Genomic DNA, 22,752 nt, shown 5'->3' on the forward strand with positions numbered 1-22,752 from the left:
GGATACACTATTGAGACTGAAAAACAGAATTCAATTAGGCTTCCAATGAAATCCTTTTGCTACAATGTGCTAAAAAGTGCCACTGGAATTCAGGAATCAACTTACTGTTCACCTTCAGCAGGAGGAGTCCAGGCCTCTTCAATCAGTCGAAACACAGAATCGAAATAAGTCAGATAGAACTGCCAGTCATCTGAGCTAAAATCAGATTGAATGGTGCACACAGGATTAAACCCAAGTTGTGACAAGTCTGCCCTAAGAACCATAATACTCAACTTACTTTCTATATTTTAGTCTTTACAAGGAGAAGCCCACCCTTCCAAGTTTCCCTAAAAGGGCAACTCCAGAGGCATTTTTCCAAGTAAAAAACTTTTAAGGAACTGTTATTTCCTTCAATGAAATGACCAGATCCAGAAAACAAATGCTCCTAAAACACCCGTATTAGCACTTCCCCAAAACAGGGCCGTGGGATGGGGTGTTGGGGAGGGGAAGGTGTGTCTTTTAGACCAATACTGAATTTAACAAATTAATGATTTTCAGCATTCACTCTCAAGACCTAATACTCAGCACCCTGGTGGTGTAAGTATGATTATACCTCTTTACTGAAAGATGAAGGCTCATCAAAAACTTTTAAAAATACCTAAAACACACTACTACAAGATTTCACTTTATGCCCGGACAACATAAAAGACAACCAAAAAAAAAAAGAAAGAAAGAAAGAAAGAAAAGCAGTAGTGCAAACTGAGAGCCCTGCTACAGTCTCATAGTCCAAAGAGAAGCCTCTACTCACTTTTTCAGTAAGAGGCGCCTGGAAAGGGCATTACACTCTGGCCACCTGCTCAGCTTCTTGTACATAGCCATGCATTTATTTTCCCGACTCTGAATCTCACTTGTCAACTTCTCTACAATTAAAAGTTATAAAAATTGGTAAGCTGGGTTCACTTCTGCTCAGAAATCAGAATAAAGTCCAAACACAAGAAGAAAAATGTTGCATTTTCTTATTCATTCTATGAGAAAATGGGACCACAGTTAGATATAAACTATTATCTTATTAAAGATTATTTTGCTGAAAAAAGTACATTTCTGATACTAAACATTTTATTATCACTTTTTCTATAAAATACAAGGATCACGAATGTATTGAAGTGAGAATCTCGTATATGGGATAAACTTGTAAAACAGAAAAAGCATCTAGGGACTAGTATATCTGATCCACAGACAGGCTTCCCATCTATACATATAGTTCCCAAACATCGAATGAGCTTGAACTGGAATGGAATGTGCAAGGTAAAATATTAGAAATACAAAAATAAATAGAGCTAGGAACAGAAAACTACAACTATTATTTCTGACCAAATTAAATTTGCCTTGACCTTTTAGAGCAGCTCAGCAGATTACATATACCAATAATTACATTATGAGTTTCCTACAGGGAATCTTCATTTTAACAACCATACGATTATAATCCAGCTGGGTAAAACCAGAAAGGCTGACTTACACCCATCTGCAAGGAGGCTGAAGTTAGAGAATAAGTAACATTAAGACAACAACAGGGGCACCTGAGTGGCTCAGTCGGTTATAAGCATCCGACTTCAGCTTAGGTCATTATCTCATGGTTCGTGAGTTCGAGCCCTGCTGACAGCCCAGACCCCACTTCAGATGCTTTGTCCCTCCCCCCCACCCTCTCTCTCTCTGCCCCTCTCCCACTCTCTCATTGAAAAAAAATTTTTTTGGTAGGGCATCTGGGTGGTTCAGTTGGTTAAGCGTCCAACTTTGGCTCAGGTCATGATCTCACGGTTCGTGAGTTCGAGCCCCGTGTCGGGCTCTGTGCTGACGACTCAGAGCCTTGAGCCTGCTTCGGATTCTGTGTTTCCCTCTCTCACTGCCCCTCCCCCATTCTCTCTCTCTCTCTCTCTCTCTCTCTCAAAAATACACATTAAATGGGGCGCCTGGGTGGCGCAGTCGGTTAAGCGTCCGACTTCAGCCAGGTCACGATCTCGCGGTCCGTGAGTTCGAGCCCCGCGTCGGGCTCTGGGCTGATGGCTCAGAGCCTGGAGCCTGTTTCCGATTCTGTGTCTCCCTCTCTCTCTGCCCCTTCCCCGTTCATGCTCTGTCTCTCTCTGTCCCAAAAATAAATAAACGTTGGAAAAAAAAAAAAATACACATTAAAAAAAAAGAAAAAATTTTTAAACCAACAAAACTTCCATTTTATATAATTCAGGTAGTTAACTATCAGTTAGTGTTACAGTTTTATGGCCACACAGGCTAGTAAAGGATATACACACTTGTATAAAATAAAGTTTTTTAATGACTATTCCTAATAAGAGATCTGAGGCTACTCATCTACAGTTAGCTTCTCCCAATCACTGTAAAGGCACAACTAAAAACCATGTTTGTCAAAACACTGCACTTCCAGGAATTTAAATGTTTGGGAACCTAAATCTCTTTCACAAACATCCCAAAAAGAGGAATGGTTAGATCAATCTATGCGGTTCATACAAATCAGTTTTCCAACAAAAAGGGAAGAAGTATTTTCACAATAATGGAAGAAAGCTAACTTCTTTTTTTTTTTTTTCAACGTTTATTTATTTTTGGGACAGAGAGAGACAGAGCATGAACGGGGGAGGGGCAGAGAGAGAGGGAGACACAGAATCGGAAACAGGCTCCAGGCTCTGAGCCATCAGCCCAGAGCCCGACGCGGGGCTCGAACTCATGGACCGCGAGATCGTGACCTGGCTGAAGTCGGACGCTTAACCGACTGCGCCACCCAGGCGCCCCAAAAGCTAACTTCTTTAACGCACAAAGGGCTCTTGCAAATCATTAAGATTAACCACATTTTTAGAAATAGGAAAACGATAAGGAAAAGCAGTTCAAAGAAAATATCAATGGCTTTTAAACAAATTAAAAAGTAATTATCCTTCCTCAGAATTAAATAAAAATTGTAAGATATGTTTTATCTATCACAATGAAAAACATTAACAAGTCTGAAATAGGGGCGCATGGCTGGCTCAGTCTGTAGAGCATGCAACTCTTGATATCAGGGTCGTGAGTTCGAGCCGCATGTTGGGCGTAGAGCTTTCTTTAAAAAAAAAAAGTTTGAAGTAACAGCTTAAAAATACAGGTTATTAAGTATACAAAGAAACATACCCTCTCACATGATGAAAGTAAAAGCAGGTGGGAATGCACACCCCATAGCCTCTTGTAGGGTAATCTGGTTTGTAACAAGGTGTTCCTTGCAAATAGTCATCAAAGGCTGGTTATGTAAATTGTCTACATTTATAGTATGGAACACTGGACAGTCACTAAAGGGAGTGAGGTAGCGAGGTATAGCTCTAAGACACACTTAAGTTAAAAAAAAAAAAAAAGGTACAGTGGGGCATTGGGTGGCTCAGTTCCTTAAGCCTCCGACTTTGGCTCAGGTCATGATCTCACCATTAGTGAGTTCGAGCCCTGCACTGGTCTCTGTGCTGACAGCTCAGAGCCTGGAGCCTGCTTCGGATTCTGTGTCTCCCTCTCTCTCTGCCCCACCCCTGCTCACACTCTGTCTCTATCTCTCTCTTGAAAATAAATAAACATTTAAAAAAAGGTTTTTTTAAAATAGGTATAACAGTACACAGAGCAGAAGTCACAAAATCAAATCCTTGATAGGGCTGGCAGGTAAACAAAGAAAAAAAATTTGCACCCAGGGTACAAATCCTGACTACAGGTATTAGCATTTAAAAATATTAAAGAGGGGTGCCTGGGTGGCCTGGTTAGTTAAGCATCTGACTCTCACTTTCGGCTCAGTTCATGATGGCGCAGTTCATGAAATTGAGCCCTACGTCAGACTCTGGACTCTGGGCTCTGTGCTGACAGTGTGCAGCCTGCTTGGGATTCTCTCTCTCCCTCTCTCTCTGCCCCTTCCCCACTCATGCTCTCACTCCCAAAATAAATAAATATTAAAAAAAAAAAAAGAAAAAAGTTTTTGAATAAAAACATTGTGCCAGCTCAGTAAGAGTACTCTATTAGCTTAGGTACAGTATGTTCTCGTTTGTGACTTGAACAAACTGGGGCGAGTCAGGGGGAGGGGAAAGTACATCTTTAGAAAGATATACAGGGGGCACCTGGGTGGCTCAGTCACTTAAGCCTCCGACTTCGGCTCAGGTCATGACCTCACAGTTCGTGGGTTCGAGCCCCGCGTCGGGCTCTGCGCTGACAGCTCGGAGCCTGGAGCCTGCTTCGGATTCTGTGTCTCCCTCTCTCTCTCTGCCCCTCCCCCACTCATGCTCTGTCTCTGTCTCAAAAATAAATGAAAACATTTAAAATAATTAAAATTTAAAATTTTAATTAAAATTTAAAATTTAGTTAAAATTTTTAATGTTTTTATTTATTTTTGAGACAGAGAGAGAGAGTGTGAGCGAGCATGAGTGGGAGAGGGGCAGAGAGAGAGAGGGAGACACAGAATCCGAAGCAGGCTCCAGGCTCCGAGGTGTCAGCGCAGAGCCCGACGCGGGGCTCGAACCCACGAACTGTGAGGTCATGACCTGAGCTGAAGTCGGAGGCTTAAGTGACCGAGCCACCCAGGCACCCTAAACATTAAAAACAACGTTTAAAATTTTTTTTTAATTAAAAAAAAAGAAGGACATACAGAACAAATGACTGGCAAAGAACTTTGAGGGCAAAAGGTTAGAGGTCATACTCTTTCTGACATCTTCAATTTTCTTAATTCCTAAATTATTTCCAATTCAAAAATATTTTTAAAAAGTAAATATACAACATACAGAAAAATCTATATGAACATAAAATGACCACCGTAATTGTTTTTTTTTAATGTCTTGATATCTTTACTTTTCTGTACAAGGAGAAATTTTTCCACAATTAAGTATTTTGCATGTTTAAATAAGAAAAAAAAGAAAACTTTAAAAATTACCTCCTAATTTTCCTCTGATAACATCTAAGGCTTCCTGGTACTTTCCCAAACGTTCCAGGATCATATAATAAAGTTCAACCTTACAGAAAAAACAAACAAGAAATGCAGCCAATGAAACTTCTCAATATAATCATTTGCATGCTTTCAAAAGTTACCTAACAGAAAAGAACACTATCTTCAAATGAGATGACATTAGCAGTAACAATGTTCGGATACCTAAGCTAGGTACTTCCAAAGCTTCCTTTTACACAAGAGGCAAGAGTGAGGCCCAGCTCTCTAACTGGAATAAGACAGCAGTTTACAATACTGTAGCATCACATAGTAGCAATATCAAATCATGGGAATACAAAAGGAGGGCTTCCACTACTCACTTCAGCTTCAGCTTCTATCTTGTCCTCTTTCACCATTTTTTCTACCATTCTCTCAGCGAGGGGCAGAAACATTGTTTTTGAGAGGTTTTCATCCTGTGCCGATATAGACTGTAGGAGAAAAAAATAAATGTTCTATTCTTATTTCTCTCCTGCTTGCACTATTTATATTATTACCAGGCAGACCATTACTGGGACCCCAGCACATATTTATCACTCCACTATGTCCAATATCAGACCTAATTTGAACTTGCCACGAAGATACATTACAGAGTGGTTTGCCTTAGAAGAGATTTCTTTTAATAAAGATTTATTATCCTATATATTTTTGACATACTGAGTTTCCACAATATGGCCTAACTTTTAAATAGGTTATTCATACATTTTTCTAGAACTATATTAAGAAGCAGTAGGTATGCCTACACTGTTTATTACATGTAAGGGGTATCATCAGTTGTTTGAAGAGAAAAGCCTTTCAAGTGTCTTTTTTTTTTTTTTTTTTTTAAAGATTTTATTTATGTAATCTCTACACCCAACAAGAATTGCATGCTCCACCAACTGAGCCGGCCAGGTGCCCCTATCAGATGTCTTTTTGAAATGTTCACATATGAAAGGGAAAACTCCAATTCCTTCTATTTTACACAGCTTAGTAGCTTGGATAATTAAGATGATCTTAGATTGACAATTAAAATCAATGCATATTAACAATTTTAACATTGCCTGAGATTCTGCTCGAACCTCAGTACTCAAAGTAGCTATTATGCTTATCTCACAGATAAACTAAGAGATTCCCCAACGGCTCTCTAAGACATATGCTGAAGCCAGTATATGAATGCAGACCTGTCTGAACCCAGAGTCTTTCTGTTCTGAACTGCTACATTTTAACTCCTTCCTCCCCATCTTCTCTTATACTCTATCTCCTTTTAGTCCTTACAGTAGCTCTGGGAGATGAGCATCTCCCTTCTGCAAAAGAAGAAACTGAGGCTCAAAAACCAGAATTGATAGAACGAGGCCATCCAGTTCAATAACTTGTACACTAACAAACAATACTGTTTTAAAGACAAACGTCAAGTCAAAATATCAAATATTTCGAGTCTCATATTTGATCAAATAACCCAGTAATAGATCTAAGATTCAGGGGAAATACAGTCTGTGCTCCACACAAATAAACCAATATACCAACTCATAAGGAATAAATGCCAAAACTCCCCAACTCAAAAAGTCAACTGACAATATGGAAAGTCCCTATTTGACACATGCTATAACACATTACCCAAGATGTTCAGAAGACAAATTAGGACAACAGCTATATACAAAAATAAAAACAAATCTCAATTCCATTCTGAATACCATACTCACTTGCATAATTAAGCTCATCACAGACCAAAAGTAGTAAGGATTTTTGGGGACAATCTTATATAGAGCCATGCCAGCCTGAAAGACAGAGAGCCATAAATACTTAATTTAGAAAACGTCACACAGAGGGCAATTAACGATCTAGATATGTGGCAAGAAGTTCCTAGGAGAATAGCAACACATCTACATATCCCAGTTACTATAAATGCCTAGTGACTTGATGAATATTCTCTAGTAGATAGCAATATAAGTAATCACAAAGGTGAAATTTTACAACATCAGAAATATTTCACCTTTTGAACCAGATTTCTTCAAATTAAAGCCCAGTATTTTTGGAAAATATAGCAATCCAATATGGTTCTGGTAGACTACTGACAAACACAAAATTTGGCTTATGAATGTACACCAATAAACTTTACTAAAGGCACTGCACTAACCAGTTATAGTAAAACAAATTTAAAAATCCAGACAGTATATTTAAATTTTAAAATTAGAAAAGTTTTCTCTGACATTATTCAAAAAACAGTAATTCTTAGGTTAGGAAAATAATCAGGTTCTCCCAAGATACCATTAACTAGAACTGAACTCTTTCATTGTGAAATGTATAATATGAAATACTTAAAGCAGAGACATGGCAAGAAGGAATAAAGTAGATCTACTCATGCATAACTGAGAATCCTCCCATAATTAGCCAATTAGTAATCAATGCCAAGAAATCAGTCAGCTAGTTATTACAGTTACTATTTTATGTTTTTTTAATGTTTTGCCTATCTTCAACCCACTTGAAAAAGTACACGGAGACTCTATTAAGTGGAAGGAAATGTCTATTCCTGCCAATGATAGAAAGATTGAGACTTGGTCCCAAATGCATTTAGAAGCTAGAGACAGAGATAAGACAAATATTTAAATGACTAAAATATACACTTGGCAAAAAAAAAATGTCCTATACAACAAAAACATCATATCTTTTATTTCCAAAAAAAAAAAGGCAAGTTGTTTATTCCTTTCTTTAAGGGAAAGTAGGGAAGGGAACTTTATCGATAAAGCCTTCTTCAAATAGCAGTCTTCCAAATGAACCTTGAAGGACAAACAGTATGTCTACAGGCAAAGATGGAGGTAAGGATACAAATATACAAATACAAATATTTGGGGTGAGTGGGTAAGTAAGTGAATCAATTCTAAGTAGGAGTAAAATGAATCTGAACAAAAATATTAAAGAAAAAAAAGACATATTGACAAGAAGAAATAGGACATTTGGCTAAAAATAAGGATTAAGAGGACTAGTAGGGAAATGGGGCTGAAAAGTAACTGAGATACCCTTATTGTGAAGCACTCAAAAATCAGGCTGTTACAGAGTAAAAGAGTAATAGGTACACATCTACACTCTTCTAAGAACATATTTTAACTGGACCATGAAGAAAGAAAATAGAAAGAGATGAGGTAATGAGGAACTACACCAGGATGAGGTACATCAAATAGAAAAGAGACCTCAAAGACAATGTGGAGGAAGAGTCAAGATGACGTAGAAACAATATGACGTACAGGTTTAGAAGAATCTAAGATAGCTTAAGGTTTCAGCTTCTAACACCAAACTCTGGAGGAATTGAATGAAAAGTGCTAGAAAATCTATTTTACCTGATCATTTGGGGAAGGAAAACATTTTTATAATGACATGCAGAAATAAAAAGTAGAATATAAAATATGAATTTTTAACACAAAACATAAGAAAAAAATTTCATGCCCATAACCTACTATCTTGCCGACACTTATATTCTGCTGATACAGGAAACTTTTGACGATAGACAAGTTTAAAAAACATGGCTATGAATTGGTGACTCAGAATATGGAAATGTGAAAGAAAAGAGAAAAAAGAGTAAAGACAAAAGGATAGGAATGTCATTTACAGAAAAAGAAAGTCCAATCACCATATGAACATCTGGCAACTCTTCATTCAAGATGATTTTTTTTTTAAGTTTATTTATTTTGAGAGAGTGAGCAAGAAGGGCAGAGAGAGAATCCCAAGAAGGCTCCATACTGCCAGCACAGAGCCCGATACGGGGCTCGAACTCACGAACCAAGAGATCGTGACCTGAGCTGAAATCCAGAGTTAGATGTTTAATCAACTGAACCACCCAGGCTCCCCCAAGATGATTTTAAATACTGCCTGCCAGGGATGTCATTTGGGTCAGTAAAAGTCCTTAAGTTTTCTGATTCCTTAGCTTCCCTCCCTTCTACCTCCACCAGGTTAATCATTTGTTTTTTTTTGACAAAAATTTATTGTGCAGATGCTATTCTAGGCACTGAGGATTCAGCAGTGAACAAAATAAAAACTCTCACCCTCATAAAACTTGACATTTAATTTGTAAACTACTTATTATCCCAGACTGACACACCATTTTCAATATAATCCTACATGTATACTAAGAAATAACTACCTTAAGCAGCAAAAAAGGTAAAATTAGACATTTCATTCTAAAACATTTAACACTAGAATGCTCCATTCTTCCAATATATTAGAATAATGTAAAAACAAGCTATAGCTACAATATATTAAAGATCCAAAACTGTTAAGCCACATCAAAGCAGTGGCTCCAAAGAGCAAGATGCAGAAGTATGTCTATCTTTGGCCACATGTAAAGTCAAACTATAAAAAACAAAATCCATTCAAGTGGCACATTATTTACCTTAATATTGTTGTTGCATGAACTTAGCCTTTTGTTATTTTTTTGTATGTGTATATGTATTTCAAAAACATATTGTGGTATCATAATATTAACATGTACTTTAAAAGGGGGGGGGGGGGGCGGTGCGCCTGAATGGCTCAGTCAGTTGAGAGTCTGGCTCTTGGTTTCAGCTCAAGCCATGATCCCACAGTTCTTGAGTTCGAGCCCCACATCAGGCTCTGTGTGGATGGCGCAGAGCCTGCTTGGGAGTCCCTCTCTCCCTCTCTCTCTGCCCCTCCCCTGCTCACACTCTCTCTCAGAATAATAAAAACTTAAAAAAAAAAAAAAAGAAAGAAATTAAAAGAAAGAAAAGTATCTATAGGCCTGTATCCTGCCTGGTAACATTTTGGTTACATAACCTTACAGATATATCCTTTAAGGAACCATAGATGTGAAGGGAGTAGAGGGGAAGGCCATTTTACAACTTTTTACCCATTAACATATATTAGGAACATCTTTCTATGTCAACAAAGACATACAGTACTATTTGAGAGGAGTGGGATGTTGCATTTTACCATTAATATTTAATATACTTTAAACATAATCCTAGAAATAAAAATACTAAACTTATATATATTATGTACATATACATATATACACATATGCACATATATATATGTATGTGTACATGTGTGTATATATATATATATATATGTCAGTTGCCAATTTTAAAATATATGCCCACTTTACATTAAAAGAAAAATTACAATCTCTGAATTATTTTTCCTGAGAATAAACTCCATCCGTAAATAAAACTTCTTCAAAGAATTGTATCTGGGGAATAAAATTTTTCCAATTTAAAAACTTGTATATAAGCAAATACGAAGATTAATTTTATGGAGAAAGGATTTATTTTAATATAGGATCTTCCACCCTCCCTAACTCATCCATTGTTATAGTCTGATACTTCAAGTAAAGAGTAAGACAAAGACCCAGGTAAGAAAGCTTTGTTTTCAGAAGAAATTGTACCCACAAACAAAACATTTCTAAAATAAATACTAGCTTGACATCATAACTGTCTATGGGCTTAACAGTTTCATTCCTCTGGGATGATGACTTTACCCACCCACTAGTCCAAATGTATCCACATGAGGCTTCTTCATATGTCTACAAGGAACATCTAAAATGTATCAAGTGGCAAATAAGCTGCCTTTTGCAAAAAAGACAAGTATTCCAAACAGTGGGGATTTTTCCCAGGTGAATTTAAAAATTTCAGCAGGCTACAAACAAAATTAAATTTATAAATTAGATGTAAACTTTCTTTTTCTTTAAGATTTTATTTTTAAGTAATCTCTATAAGGAACATGGGGCTCAAAATCACAACCCAAAGATCAAGAGTCACAGGCTCTACCGACTGAGCCAGCCAGATGCCCCTAAATGTAAACATTAAAGTTTGCCTTTCTATAGTCTGTTCATTTTTTATTCTGGGATTTCTGCCCATTTTCTGAAAATATAACAGCAATTTCATGCAGTGGGACAATCTGAAGCCAACGTACCAGAATAAAAAATGCTAGCAGGCCACAAAAGAACAATCAAATTTCCCCTAAGAAAATGCTTAAAGAACTTGAATAACAGTTCATCCTTAAAACATTCAAAGAAAACACATGCCTGATCTCCACACACATAGATTCAGTATTACACACATATGCAAACACACACATGCACCCACACACTCCTACAACTAAATCACATTTAAAGAAATTTTAGTCTCTAATAGCAAATCCCACAACCCAGGATAAAGTTACCTGTTGCATTTTCTTGTATTCGCCCACTCTGGCATAAGCCATGAAGAGGTGAGAGTGATACTCCTCACTATTGGGAACTTTCTTCACAGCTGCCTCATAAAGTTTTGTAACTAACTCCGCTAGAATAAAGAGAAATAAGATAGTCTTTAATTATTGAAGTATATCTTAAATCTTAACAGCATTTAATTTCTCCCCCCTTTGGAGGATACGATGTCTCCTACCATTAAGGAAGAAGAAAGTACTTGTTTTGCCTCATCCGATCATTACTCTTCTCTTGGTTAGGCATTATTCAATGAAGCACGGAATAGCTCAGGCCTCCCCTAACACACTTACAATATACAAGACCCTCCACAATCTAGCCTCTCTCTCCTTCCTAATTCTTTCCCCCAGCACTTTATGTTCTAGCCACACCAAACTATTTGTAGTTCCACTAGACTCCCTGTGCTCTATCATACCTCCATGCCTTTACTCTGCTCCCCATGCCTAAATTCACCTTTCCTCTCTTTTCTACTCAATGAACATCATCCAAAACCCAACTCAAATGTAATCCTCTCTACAAGGAATTGTGCAAGTTCAAATGTAATCCTTCCCTGAGCACCATCTGTGCTCCTCTACTCAGTTTGATTACTGCTCCCCTCTGCCATCTTTAAATCTTTGTAAGTCTCTTATAACATTTATTAACATATAATGTAGTATACAGTTTATTGACCAATTTCCCTTTATTTTAACTGAGCTCTATGCCCAACATGGGGCTTGAACTCATGACCCTGAGATCAAGAGCCATATGCTGTACCAACTGAGCCAGCCAGGCACCCATGAATTTCCCCTTATAGACTGTGAGTAACACAAGGGCAGAGAGAGCATCTTTAATCTTTGCTTCTGATATAATACTTCTCATAGAAAAACATTCAACCAGGGATGCCTGGGTGGCTCAGTCAGTAGAGCGTCCAACTTCGGCTCAGGTCATGATCTCGCAGTCTGTGAGTTCAAGCCCTGCGTCAGGCTCTGTGCTAACAGCTCAGAGCCTGGAGCCTACTTCAGATTTTGTGTCTCCCTCTCTCTCTCTGCCCCTCTCCCGCTCATGCTCTCTCTCTCTCTCTCTCTCTCTCTCTCTCTCTCAAATAAACATTTTAAAAAATTCAACCATATTTGTGAGATAAATGATTTTTAAAAAACACTGGGAGGGGCGCCTGGGTGGCTCAGTCAGTTGAGCATCTGACTTTGGCTCAGGTCACGATCTCGCGGTCCGTGAGTTCGAGCCCTGCGTCAGGCTCTGGGCTGATGGCTCAGAGCCTGGAGCCTGCTTCTGATTCTGTGTCTCCCTCTCTCTCTGCCCCTCCCCCGTTCATGCTCTGTCTCTGTCTCAAAAATAAATAAATGTTAAAAAAAAAATTTCTTTTAATAAAAAAAAAAAAAACAGTGGGAGAGAATCCATATCTCTAAATCAACATAATCCCTATAATCAAATGCAATACCTCAACTCTTAAGTTTTATCTTTTATAAAAATGAAAAAACTAAAACGTAACATTTTCTGCCCACTAGGTTGGCAAAAATTTTATTTTTTCCAGCTTTACTGAGGAATAACTGATGAATAAAAACTATATTTTAAGGTCTACAACATGATGATTTGATGGCAAAACTTTTAATTTTTTTTTAACGTTTACTTTTGAGAGAGAGACAGAGACAACATTAACAAGGCAATGGTGGCAGAGAGGGAGAGAGGCAGACACAGAATCCAAAGCAGGCTCCAGGCTCTACGCTGTCAGCACACAGTGAGATGCGGGGTTTGAATTCATGAACTTTGAGATCATGATCTGAGCCAAAGTCGGACGGTCAACCAACTGAGCCGCCCAGGTGCCCCTGATGGCAAAACTTTTAAAGTCTAAGAATAGCAAGTGTTAACAAGGATGTGGAACAACTTGGAACTCTTATACACCGGTATTAGGAGAGTAAATTTGGAAAACAAGGTGACGTTATTTTTCTTCATCTTTAAGCTGAACATACACACACCCTAGGACTTAGTATCTCTACTTCTAGACTGCAGTCCCCGAGAAAAATGTTTTTGTGATAGTAAAAATGAATGAACTAAAAGTATGTATATATTAGATGAAACATGCAACTCACAGAACATACACAGTATGAATACATTTATATTAAGTTCTAATTAATATGGTATTACTACATTAACAATTATATCAATATAATAACTTCTATTAATAAGTAACTTATTAACTAAGTTATAATAAATAATAATAAAGTAAGAAATTGACAAAGTATTACTTAGACAAATGTGATAAAGATGTTTTTAAAAGCAAGACAATAAAATATATTCAGGAAAGCCAATACATCTTGGAAGGTAAAAAAGAAGTAAGACTGATGAAGAACACACAGGAAGCATCTTAGTATTAAGTTGGTTGGTAGGTCCATGAATATTCATTATTCCACATCAAAAATGCGTACTTCTATAATATGTATTATGGAAGATATGTATTATTACATAGTAAAAGATCTGAGAAATCAACAGTGAGAAACTTTACAGGTGAAATGGTAGACTATCTAGAATAGGCTTACAAATAATCTGGGAGGGGGATGGGATATAGATAAAATTGGCCATGTGACAATGACTGCTAAATGTGGGTAAGGAGTACAATGGGACTTATTATGCTATTCTGGTTTTATTTATGTTTGAAATTTTCCATATCAAATAGTAAAAAAGGGTAACTCTTCAATTTAATAAGTCAAAATGCCACAAACTGACCTCAAGTCCTCATTCCAATTCAAGGATCTTAATACATGCAAAATATCTTTTCTGCCAGGGCATCTGGGTGGGCCAGTTGGTTGAGCATCAGACTTCACCTCAGGTCATGATCTCACGGTTCAGGAGTTCAAGCCCACATCAGGCTTGCTGCTGTCAGCTTGGAGCCCACTTTGGATCCTCTGCCCCACTCCCCCCTTGCTCTCTCTCAAAAATAAATAAATGTTAAAAAAAATAAAATTAAATATCCTTTTTGCCTACAGTCTTTGTAAATCATGGTTAATGCATTATTTTACCTATTGCCATCCACTCAACTCATGAGTGATCAGTAAAACAGAAAAATAAAGAACTCAATCAGAAATAACCAAAAACTCAGGGTGCCTCATGGCTCAGTCGGTTAACCATCTAACTTCAGCTCAAGCCATGATCTCACAGCTCTTAGATTTGAACCCCGAGTCAGGATCTGTGCTGACAGCTCAGAGCCTAGAGACTGCTTTAGATTCTGTGTCTCCCTCTCTCTGCCTCTCCCCAGCTCTCGCATGTGCATTTTCTCTCTCTCTCTCTCGGTCTCAAAAATAAATAAACATTAAAAAAAATTTAAGAAGTAACCAAAACCTTAAGCTCAGGTTTAAAAACAATGAAAAAGAAGGGGCACTCGGGTGGCTCAGTCAGCTGAGCATCCAACTTCGGCTCAGGTTGTGACCTCACAGTTCGTGAGTTTAAGCCCCACATTGGGCTCGCTGCTGTCAACACAGAGCCTACTTTGGATCCTCTGTCCCCTTCTTTCTCTGCCCCTCCCCAGCTTGCTCTCTCTCTCAAAATAAGTAAGACATTAAAAAAATAACGAAAAGTAATAAAACAATGAAAACGAGAAACATACGTCGATGCATCTCCCGATAGAGAATAGTCAGTGCCTGCAGCGAGTTGTCATCTGTGGGTTCAAGGGCCGCCACCTCCTGTGCCAAGGTGAAGGCTTCCTCTTGCTTTCCAGTTCTCTGTAGACCAATTGCCTTTAAAACCTGATACAAAAGAAAGACAAATTCATTTTAAAAGGACAGAAAAGAAAATATGAACAAAACAAGGTGAATTCAAAAACACAACATAAGTTGTAAGGTATGCCTAGGTCTAATCAAGTAAACCATATTTTACCAAAAATATCAACAAATCAAGATTCTTTCTCAGTTTCATAGTAAGATGTAACGACACTGTTTAAAAAAAAGTCTGTCAAAATAGTATAATTAAGTTAGCTATATCCAAAGAAATAAACAGCTAGCTTGTAAGTAAATACTATTTATGGCATTTAAGTAATCAGAAAAACAAATGTCTTCAAGGGGAGCCCAGCTGGCTTAGTCAGTAGAGCATATGACTCTTGACCTCAGGGCTGTGAGTTCAAGCCCCATGTTAGGTATAGACATTACTTAAAAATTAAATCTTTAGGGGCAGCGGGTGGCTCAGTTGGCTGAGCATCCAACTTCCACTTAGGTCATGATCTCACAGTTCATGAGCTCAAGTCCCACGTCAGGTTCACTGCTGTCAGCTCAGAGCCTACTTGCTGGCTTGCTTCTGATCCTCTGTCCCCCTTTCTCTCTGCCCTTCCCCCACTCATCCTCTCTCCCTCCCACCCTCTGTCTCCCTCAAAACTGAAGAAACATTTTTACAAAAATTAATTAATTAACATCAGCTCAGGTCACAATCTCACCATTCATGGGGTCAAGCCCCACATTGGGCTTTGCACTGACAGCACAGAGTCTGCTTTAGATTCTGTCTCCCTCTCTCTCTGCCCCTCCCCTGCTCACGGTCTCTCAAAAACAAACAAAAAATAATAATAAAATAAAATCTTTAAAAAAAAAATACCCTGGGGGGGGGGGGGGGACAAACCCTGAACAGAGTCACTAAAAGGATTAAACATCTTTTTCTTTTTAAGATTACAATATATAATCCACCAAATATGTAAGTCAAGGGCAAACGAATTTACCTTAGCACAATGAAGATCCTTGTGTTTCTTCAACAATTTATCTGCTTGCTGAATTGCCATTTTATTATTACCATTATCAAGATAATCTACGAAAACAAATTACGATAGTTATTATATTCCTTCAAAAGATAGGAAAAATGCATAGGCTGTCATCAGATGTTCCATAAAGTATCTTAATTCAGTATCAAAAACATCATGGTGCTAATTTTAACTCTAAATGGTTAGGATGATCCAGAATACAATCTTATATTCCTATAGTCATCTCTCAGACCTGTTATAAAAATTGAGTTAAGTAAAAATAGGAATCAATTATTATCCAAAAGTCTAACAAAAGCAAAGATTAATTTCAAGATTAAGATCTAAAAGAAAATGAGAGGTGCCTGAGTGGCTCAATTGGTTTAGCATGTGACTTTGGCTCAGGTCATTATCTCACGTCTCAGGAGTTCAAGCCCCATGTCTGGCTCTGTGCTGACAGCTCAGAGTCTGGAGCCTGCTTCAGATCTGTGTGTGTGTGTGTGTGTGTGTGTGTGTGTGTGTGTGTGTGTGTGTGTGTGTGTCTGTCTGTCTCTCTCTCAAAAATAAACATATAAAAACATATAAAAAATAAAACAAAATGAAAAGAAAAGAAGTGTCATAAATGGGAAATGGAGGTAGCTGTCAATTCTAAATACAGAAAGATGACTTAAACACAAGCCAGTTCACAACCTATTACTACTACTACACCAAGTCCCTCTTTGCTCATCAAGGTCCCAAATCAGGGTAGGAGCAGATGAGGCACAGATAACTCAAAATAAATTATGGATCAAATGCTGGTGAGTACATGGAGCATCAGTGCCTCTCACCCAGTACTACTGGGAATGTAAATGGTACACACACCTTGAAAACAGTTTGCCAGGTTCTTCACACACTAAACATACTACTCTGCCTTAAGATCCAGCAATCGTGCTCCTTGGTCTCTACCCAAATAAGCTGAAAACTTACCTCCACACAAAAGCCTGCACACAAATGTTTATGGCAGCTTGATTCATAACTACCAAGTCTTGGAAGCAGCCAAGATGTCCTTCAATGGGCCAATGGATAATCAAAATGTGGTACATCCATACAATGGAATATTATCCAGCAATAAAAAGAAATGAGCTATTAAGGCACAAAAAAACAAGAAGGATCTTCAAAATGCATATTGCTAAGTGAAAGAAGCCAATCTGAGGGGCGCCTGGGTGGCTTCGTCAGTTAAGCGTCTGACTTCAGCTCAGGTCATGGTCTCACAGTCTGTGAGTTCGAGCCCCGCATTGGGCTCTGTGCTGATAGCTCACAGCCTGGAGCCTGCTTCAGATTCTGTGTCTCCCTCTCTCTCTCAAAAATAAATAAAACTTGAAAAAAAATTAAAAAAAAAAAGCCAATCTGACAAGGCTACATACTATATGATTCCAACTATAAGGCATTCTAAAGAAGGCAAAAATTATAGAGACAGTGAAACAATCAATGGTTGCCAGAGGCTGGGGGAGAGATGAATGGGTGGAGCACAGGGGATTTTTAAGGCAGGGAAACCATTCTATATGATACCATAATGATGGATATAGGTCATCATACTTTTGTCAAAACCCACAGAAGGTACGACACAAAGAATGAACCCTAATGTAAATTAGAAAACCATAAACATGAGTTAAAAATAAACTATCCAATATATTGGGGCACCTGGATAGTTCAGTCAGTTAAGCATCTGACACTTCATCTCAGCTCAGGTCATGATCTCACAGTTCCTAAGTTTGAGCCCTGCATTGGGCTCTGCACTGACAGGGCAGAGCCTGCTTGCAATTCTGTCTCTCCGTCTCTCTGCTCCTCCCTGCTTGCACTCTTTCTCTCTCAGAATAAATAATCTTTAAAAAAGAATAATAAGCTATCATATTGGCTCAGCAACTGAAACAAAGTACCACACTGAATCAAGATATTAACAACAGGGGAAACTGAGGGTAGAGGTGGGAGTGTGGGGATATACAGGGACTCTACTTTTTCACTCATTTTTCTACAACCCTAAAACTGCTCTAACAAATATAGCATATTAATAAAATGTGTGTGCGCGTGTGTGTGTGTGTGTATATATGTATATAAAAGGAAAGTGAGAAGTGTTACAAGTGGGAAACAGGGTGGTAGCTGTCAATTCTAAATATAGAAAGATGACTGAACAGAGGCCAGTTCGCAATCTACTACCTCTAATAGTACCTCTCTGTCCATCAAGGTCCCAAATCAGCATAGGGACAAAGAAAGCATAAACAACTCAAAATAATCTATGGCCCTGGTGGCCCAGAGTTTCCCAAGTAACAGAAATAGACTATCATTTTATCTAATAAATTCAATTTTTCTTCAATGAATACTTTACTAAAACTGAAAACAGTCACATGAACACGAGTTTCTTCTCTTCAGACCTTCTTCAATCCATGTAACACTGATAAGCACCAAGAATTCTTAGGTGAAAAAATTAAGAAGCTTTATACTCTGGGGGCACATGGGTGGCTCAGTTGGTTGGGCGTCCAACTCTTGGTTTCGGCTCAGGTCATGATCTCACAGTTCGTGAGTTCGAACCCCGCAATGGGCTCCACGCTGATAGTTGCTTGGGATTCTCTCTCTCCTCCCTCTCTGCCCCTCCCCTGATCGTGTGCTCTCTCCCTCTCAAAATAAATAAATACACTTAAAAAAAAGAAGCAGCTTTACTCTGCAGGGAATCTAGAAAGGAAGATCAAAAACTTTCAGGCCTCTGATCAAACACTCAGATGGAGAGACTAAAGAACTAACTAACTAACTAAATAAATAAGTAAATGCATACAATCTTGGCCTGAATACCCAAATATCTAACACCAGTTTTCTTAAATAGCTCAGCCAATATGCCACCATTTGTCCTCACAGAATACCTGACAAGAGACATTTCACCTCAATAAAGGACACTTTCTCTTCCTAAAAACTTGATGCTGATCTCTTTCTGAGTCAGTTCCAAATCACTTCTGACTCATTCCTGCAAGACTCTAGGTTCATAGGGCATACCCTGAAGCCTTCTCCAACAGTAATTAAATGTCCTTGATGAGGGGCACCTGGGTGCTCAGTAGGTTGAGCATCCAACTTCAGCTCAGGTCAGGATCTAGAGGTTTTCGAGCCCCGTATCAGGCTCGCTGCTGTCAGCCTGTCAGGGCAGAGCCCACTTCAGATCCTCTGTCCCCCTCTCTCTGCCCCTCCCCTGCTTGCACTCTCCAAAAAATAAATAAATATTAAAAAATAAAAAATCCTTGATGAGACCCCAGGTCTGAGGATCGGCCCATAAATGGATGAGACCAGAAGTCGGGAATAGAAGGGTATTCAACTTTTCCCTCAGTCCCTACCTGCCCATGCCCGCTTCTCTGGAAATGATTTCCACTACCTTTGCTGCAGGGGGATGATTAGATGACCATATCTAGAGCTCATAACTACACCAAATGAGGTGGATATTTAACCAAAGGGTAACTCAGGTTTCTCCCTGGTAATCTATAACTGCACCACTGAGTCACAAAGCCAGAGTCAGAAAGCTATAGAGAAAACTCATTTGGAAGGCAATAAATAATTCTGAGTCTGACATTACCAGTCACAATTTCCATTTTGAAGGAGCCTTAGGGGATGCAAAGTGGTTGATGGAGAGTGAAGAAAAGGAGTTATCTCTTGCCTCTTCATTTACATAACTTTTATAAAAGAATTTAAAATGTCACTTTATCAAAAGATTGGGAGGAGGGCAGTGCTGATTAACTTAAGCTTGCAGGAAGAGGTCACATCTTGGTGTGGGCCAAGCCAACATGTTGGGCCCTGGGTAAACTGATGAGTAAGGAGGAAAAAACTAGTCTGAAGAACCAAGCTGAAAATAAACACACACAGATAAAAATAAAGATGAAAATCTGGAAAAAAAGCCTTAGATCCTGACAGCTCTCCAGTTTCCATCAGCCCCTGAACACTACATTCCTACTCTAAGATCCCACCGCGACTTATAGCAACCTCTTCCTTGAGCTTGTGTCAATGAGTTTCTTCTGCTCCTTGCACCCAAAACAGTTTTAACTAAGACACTCCTCTACATTCAGCCAGTCTGCTGTCAGACTTCCCCTTCCTGGATGGTGAGGTGGGAAAAGTCTATTTTCATTCTACATTACTAACTCTGGAATATAAATTATTTAGCCCTTGGAGCTAACAGGCCAATAAATATGATATCCTAAGTCTGTCTTTTTAGTAAGTTGTTTTAAAATTTACTCAAGGGTAACTGTGGTTTTTGACCTTGAGGACTGGTGTTGTTCCTATAATAACAGGAGTTAAGCCGGGGCGCCTGGGTGGCTCAGTCGGTTGAGCAGCCGACTTCAGCTCAGGTTATCTCACATTTCATGAGTTTGAGCCCCACATCGGGCTCTGTGCTGACAGCTCGGAGCCTGGATCCTGCTTCAGATCTGTATCCCCCTCTCTCTCTGCCCCTAACTCACTCGCATTCTGTCTCTGTCTCTCTCAAAAGTAAATAAGCACTAAAAAATAATAAAAATTTTAAAAAATAATAAGAGTTAAGCCAAAATCAGCCATTTACAAATCAGGCCTAGGAAACAATAAGATAATGATGCATAAGTGAAAGCAAAGTTTTCAAAGAATGGGTGCCATCCTCAGTGACAGGTTTTTTAAGCTGCCCTTGCAGTCAGCACTAGATGACGCAGTGAGAAACCAGACCTGTTCCAATGTTTCCCTTATATTAAGGAGACCGTCTCAGTTCAGTGTTAGCCTGTCACTTCTTTAGTATTTTTTTTTTAAGATTTTCAAGTAACCTCTACACCTAATATGGGGCTTGAACTCACAACCCTAAGATCAAGAGTCACATCTCCACCAACTGAGGCCACCAAGAACCCCACTTCTTTAATACTTTCTAATGTTTTTTAATGACGAAGGAAAGACCTCAAACTCAGAGTTTCACAAAAGTATCAGAATCTAGTAAAGACTCCAACACCATTGTATTGTTTTCATCTTACTTATTTTGTGGCTTTTTTTTCTCAGCACAAGCGACAGGTCCTCCATTAAGGATAATGATATACATTATTTTTAAATAACTTTAAGTTAGGGGCGCCTGGGTGGCTCAGTCAGTTAAGCCTCTGACTTCAGCTCAGGTCATGATCTAGATAGAGGTCTGTGAGTTTGAGCTCCGCCTCGGGCTCTGTGCTGACAGCTCAGAGCCTGGAGCCTGCTTCACATTCTGTCTCCCACTCTCTCTGTCCTTCTGCTTGTGCTCTGTCTTGCTCTGTCTCTCAAAAGTAAATAAATGTTAAAAAAATTTTTTTAATAACTTTAAGTTAAAAATCAACTTAGAGGGGCGCCTGGGTGGCTCAGTCGGTTGGGCGGCCGACTTCGGCTCGGGTCATGATCTTGCGGTCCGTGAGTTCAAGCCCCGCATCGGGCTCTGTGCTGTCAGCTCGGAGCCTGGAGCCTGCTTCCGATTCTGTGTCTCCCTCTCTCTGACCTTCCCCCGTTCATGCTCTGTCTCTCTCTGTCTCAAAAATGAATAAACGTTTAAAAAAAAAAAAATCAACTTAGAAAAAACTATTAAATACGTAATAGTATAGATAATACTATAATAGAGCTGGAATCATCAAATGGGGTAGAAAAATGAAACAAATTTGGGAAACAATGAGTCAAATCATTGGCAAGAGACTATCAAAAAGACTATCAAAGATATTGCTCCAATTTAGAAAAAAAGACTGAATACAACATAACTCCATCGTTTTTCCTTCAGTTTATTTATTTTGAGAGAGAAAGTGCAAGCACGAGTGGGGAGAGGTAAGAGAGGTAAGACAGAATCCCAAGTAAGCTCCACACTGTCAGCATGAGCCCAATGTGGGCCTCGATCCCATGAACCAGATCATGACCTGAACCAGAACCAAGAGTCGGATAACCAACTGAGTCACTCAAGGCACCTAAACATAGCCCCACCTTTAAATTACAATGTCCTTGGGGGCACCTGGGTGGCTCAGTTGGTTAAGCGCCTAACTTCAGCTCAGATCATGATCTCGCAGTCCATGGGTTTGAGCCCCGAATCGGGCTCTGTGCTGACGGTTCAGAGCCTGGAGCCTGCTTCAGATTCTCTCCCTCTCTCTCTGCCCCTCCCCCACTCATGCTCTGTCTCTCTCTCTCTCTCTCTCTCAGAAATAAACATTAATAAAATAATTAATTACAATGTCCTTTGCTTAAAATCCTAAATGTTTTAGGCTAGAAGACTTGCTTTTACCAAGAGTACAAATTGTAGGTGAAACATTCTTTGAGTCAACAAACTTTTGTTAAATATGTACTAAGTGCAAGACTGCAGGAAAGGTTAAATTTAAAAATGAACGATGCGGGTGCCTGGGTGGCTCAGTCAGTTAAGCGTCTGACTTCAGCTCAGGTCATGATCTCACAGTTCAGAAGTTAGAGCCCCACATCGGGCTCTGCACTAACAACATGGGGCCTGCTTGGGATTCTCTCTCCCTCTCTCTCTGCCCCTCCCTGACTCATGCTTTCTCTCTCTCTCTCAAAATAAACTTAAATTCTAAAAAATAAATAAAAATGAATAATAGCTCCTGATTACCTCACAGTCTACATTTGCCCCCCCCCCCCCCTTTAGCCTATTTCTCCCAATCTTTTTAGGGGCATCTGCCTGGCTCAGTTGGTAGAGCATGTGATTCTTGATCCCAGGGTCATGAGTTCAAGTCTCATGCTGGGTGTGGACCCTACTTAATTAAAAAAAGGTGGGGGGACTATCCTTTTAAAATGCAAGCCTGATCACCCCACTCTCCTAGTTAATCTCTTTGGTGCTTCTCACTGTCTTTAAAACAAATTTCAAAATTCTTTTTTTTAATTTTTTAACACTTATTTATTTTTTGAGAGACAGAGAGAGCATGAGCAGGAGTGGGG

At 39.0% G+C, this 22,752-nt stretch overlaps 1 protein-coding gene across 4 annotated transcripts in view; it reads right to left on the reverse strand.

Moving 5' to 3' along the window:
* Positions 1–22,752, reverse strand: part of NAA25 (N-alpha-acetyltransferase 25, NatB auxiliary subunit) — an 80,265-nt gene that overhangs the window by 51,475 nt on the left and 6,038 nt on the right. For 3 of the 4 annotated variants that reach the window (XR_015242228.1, XM_086681702.1, XM_086681704.1), the window contains exons 2-9: positions 15,829–15,914; positions 14,734–14,872; positions 11,099–11,217; positions 6,634–6,708; positions 5,278–5,385; positions 4,907–4,985; positions 788–899; positions 106–195 (exon numbers count right to left, since the gene is read on the reverse strand). Coding sequence is in view for 3 of the 4 variants with exons in the window: in XM_086681702.1 (XP_086537828.1) it covers positions 106–195; positions 788–899; positions 4,907–4,985; positions 5,278–5,385; positions 6,634–6,708; positions 11,099–11,217; positions 14,734–14,872; positions 15,829–15,914 (808 nt within the window). In the remaining variant the exon portion in view is untranslated. Of the gene's footprint in view, positions 1–105; positions 196–787; positions 900–4,906; positions 4,986–5,277; positions 5,386–6,633; positions 6,709–11,098; positions 11,218–14,733; positions 14,873–15,828; positions 15,915–16,809; positions 17,211–22,752 lie in introns of those variants that run through there. The other variant, XM_086681703.1, reaches the window with a different exon arrangement.

This window comes from Puma concolor, chromosome D3 (genome assembly GCF_028749965.1).
Source record: "Puma concolor isolate L17-30 chromosome D3, mPumCon1.1.hap2, whole genome shotgun sequence".
NCBI lineage: Eukaryota > Metazoa > Chordata > Mammalia > Carnivora > Felidae > Puma > Puma concolor.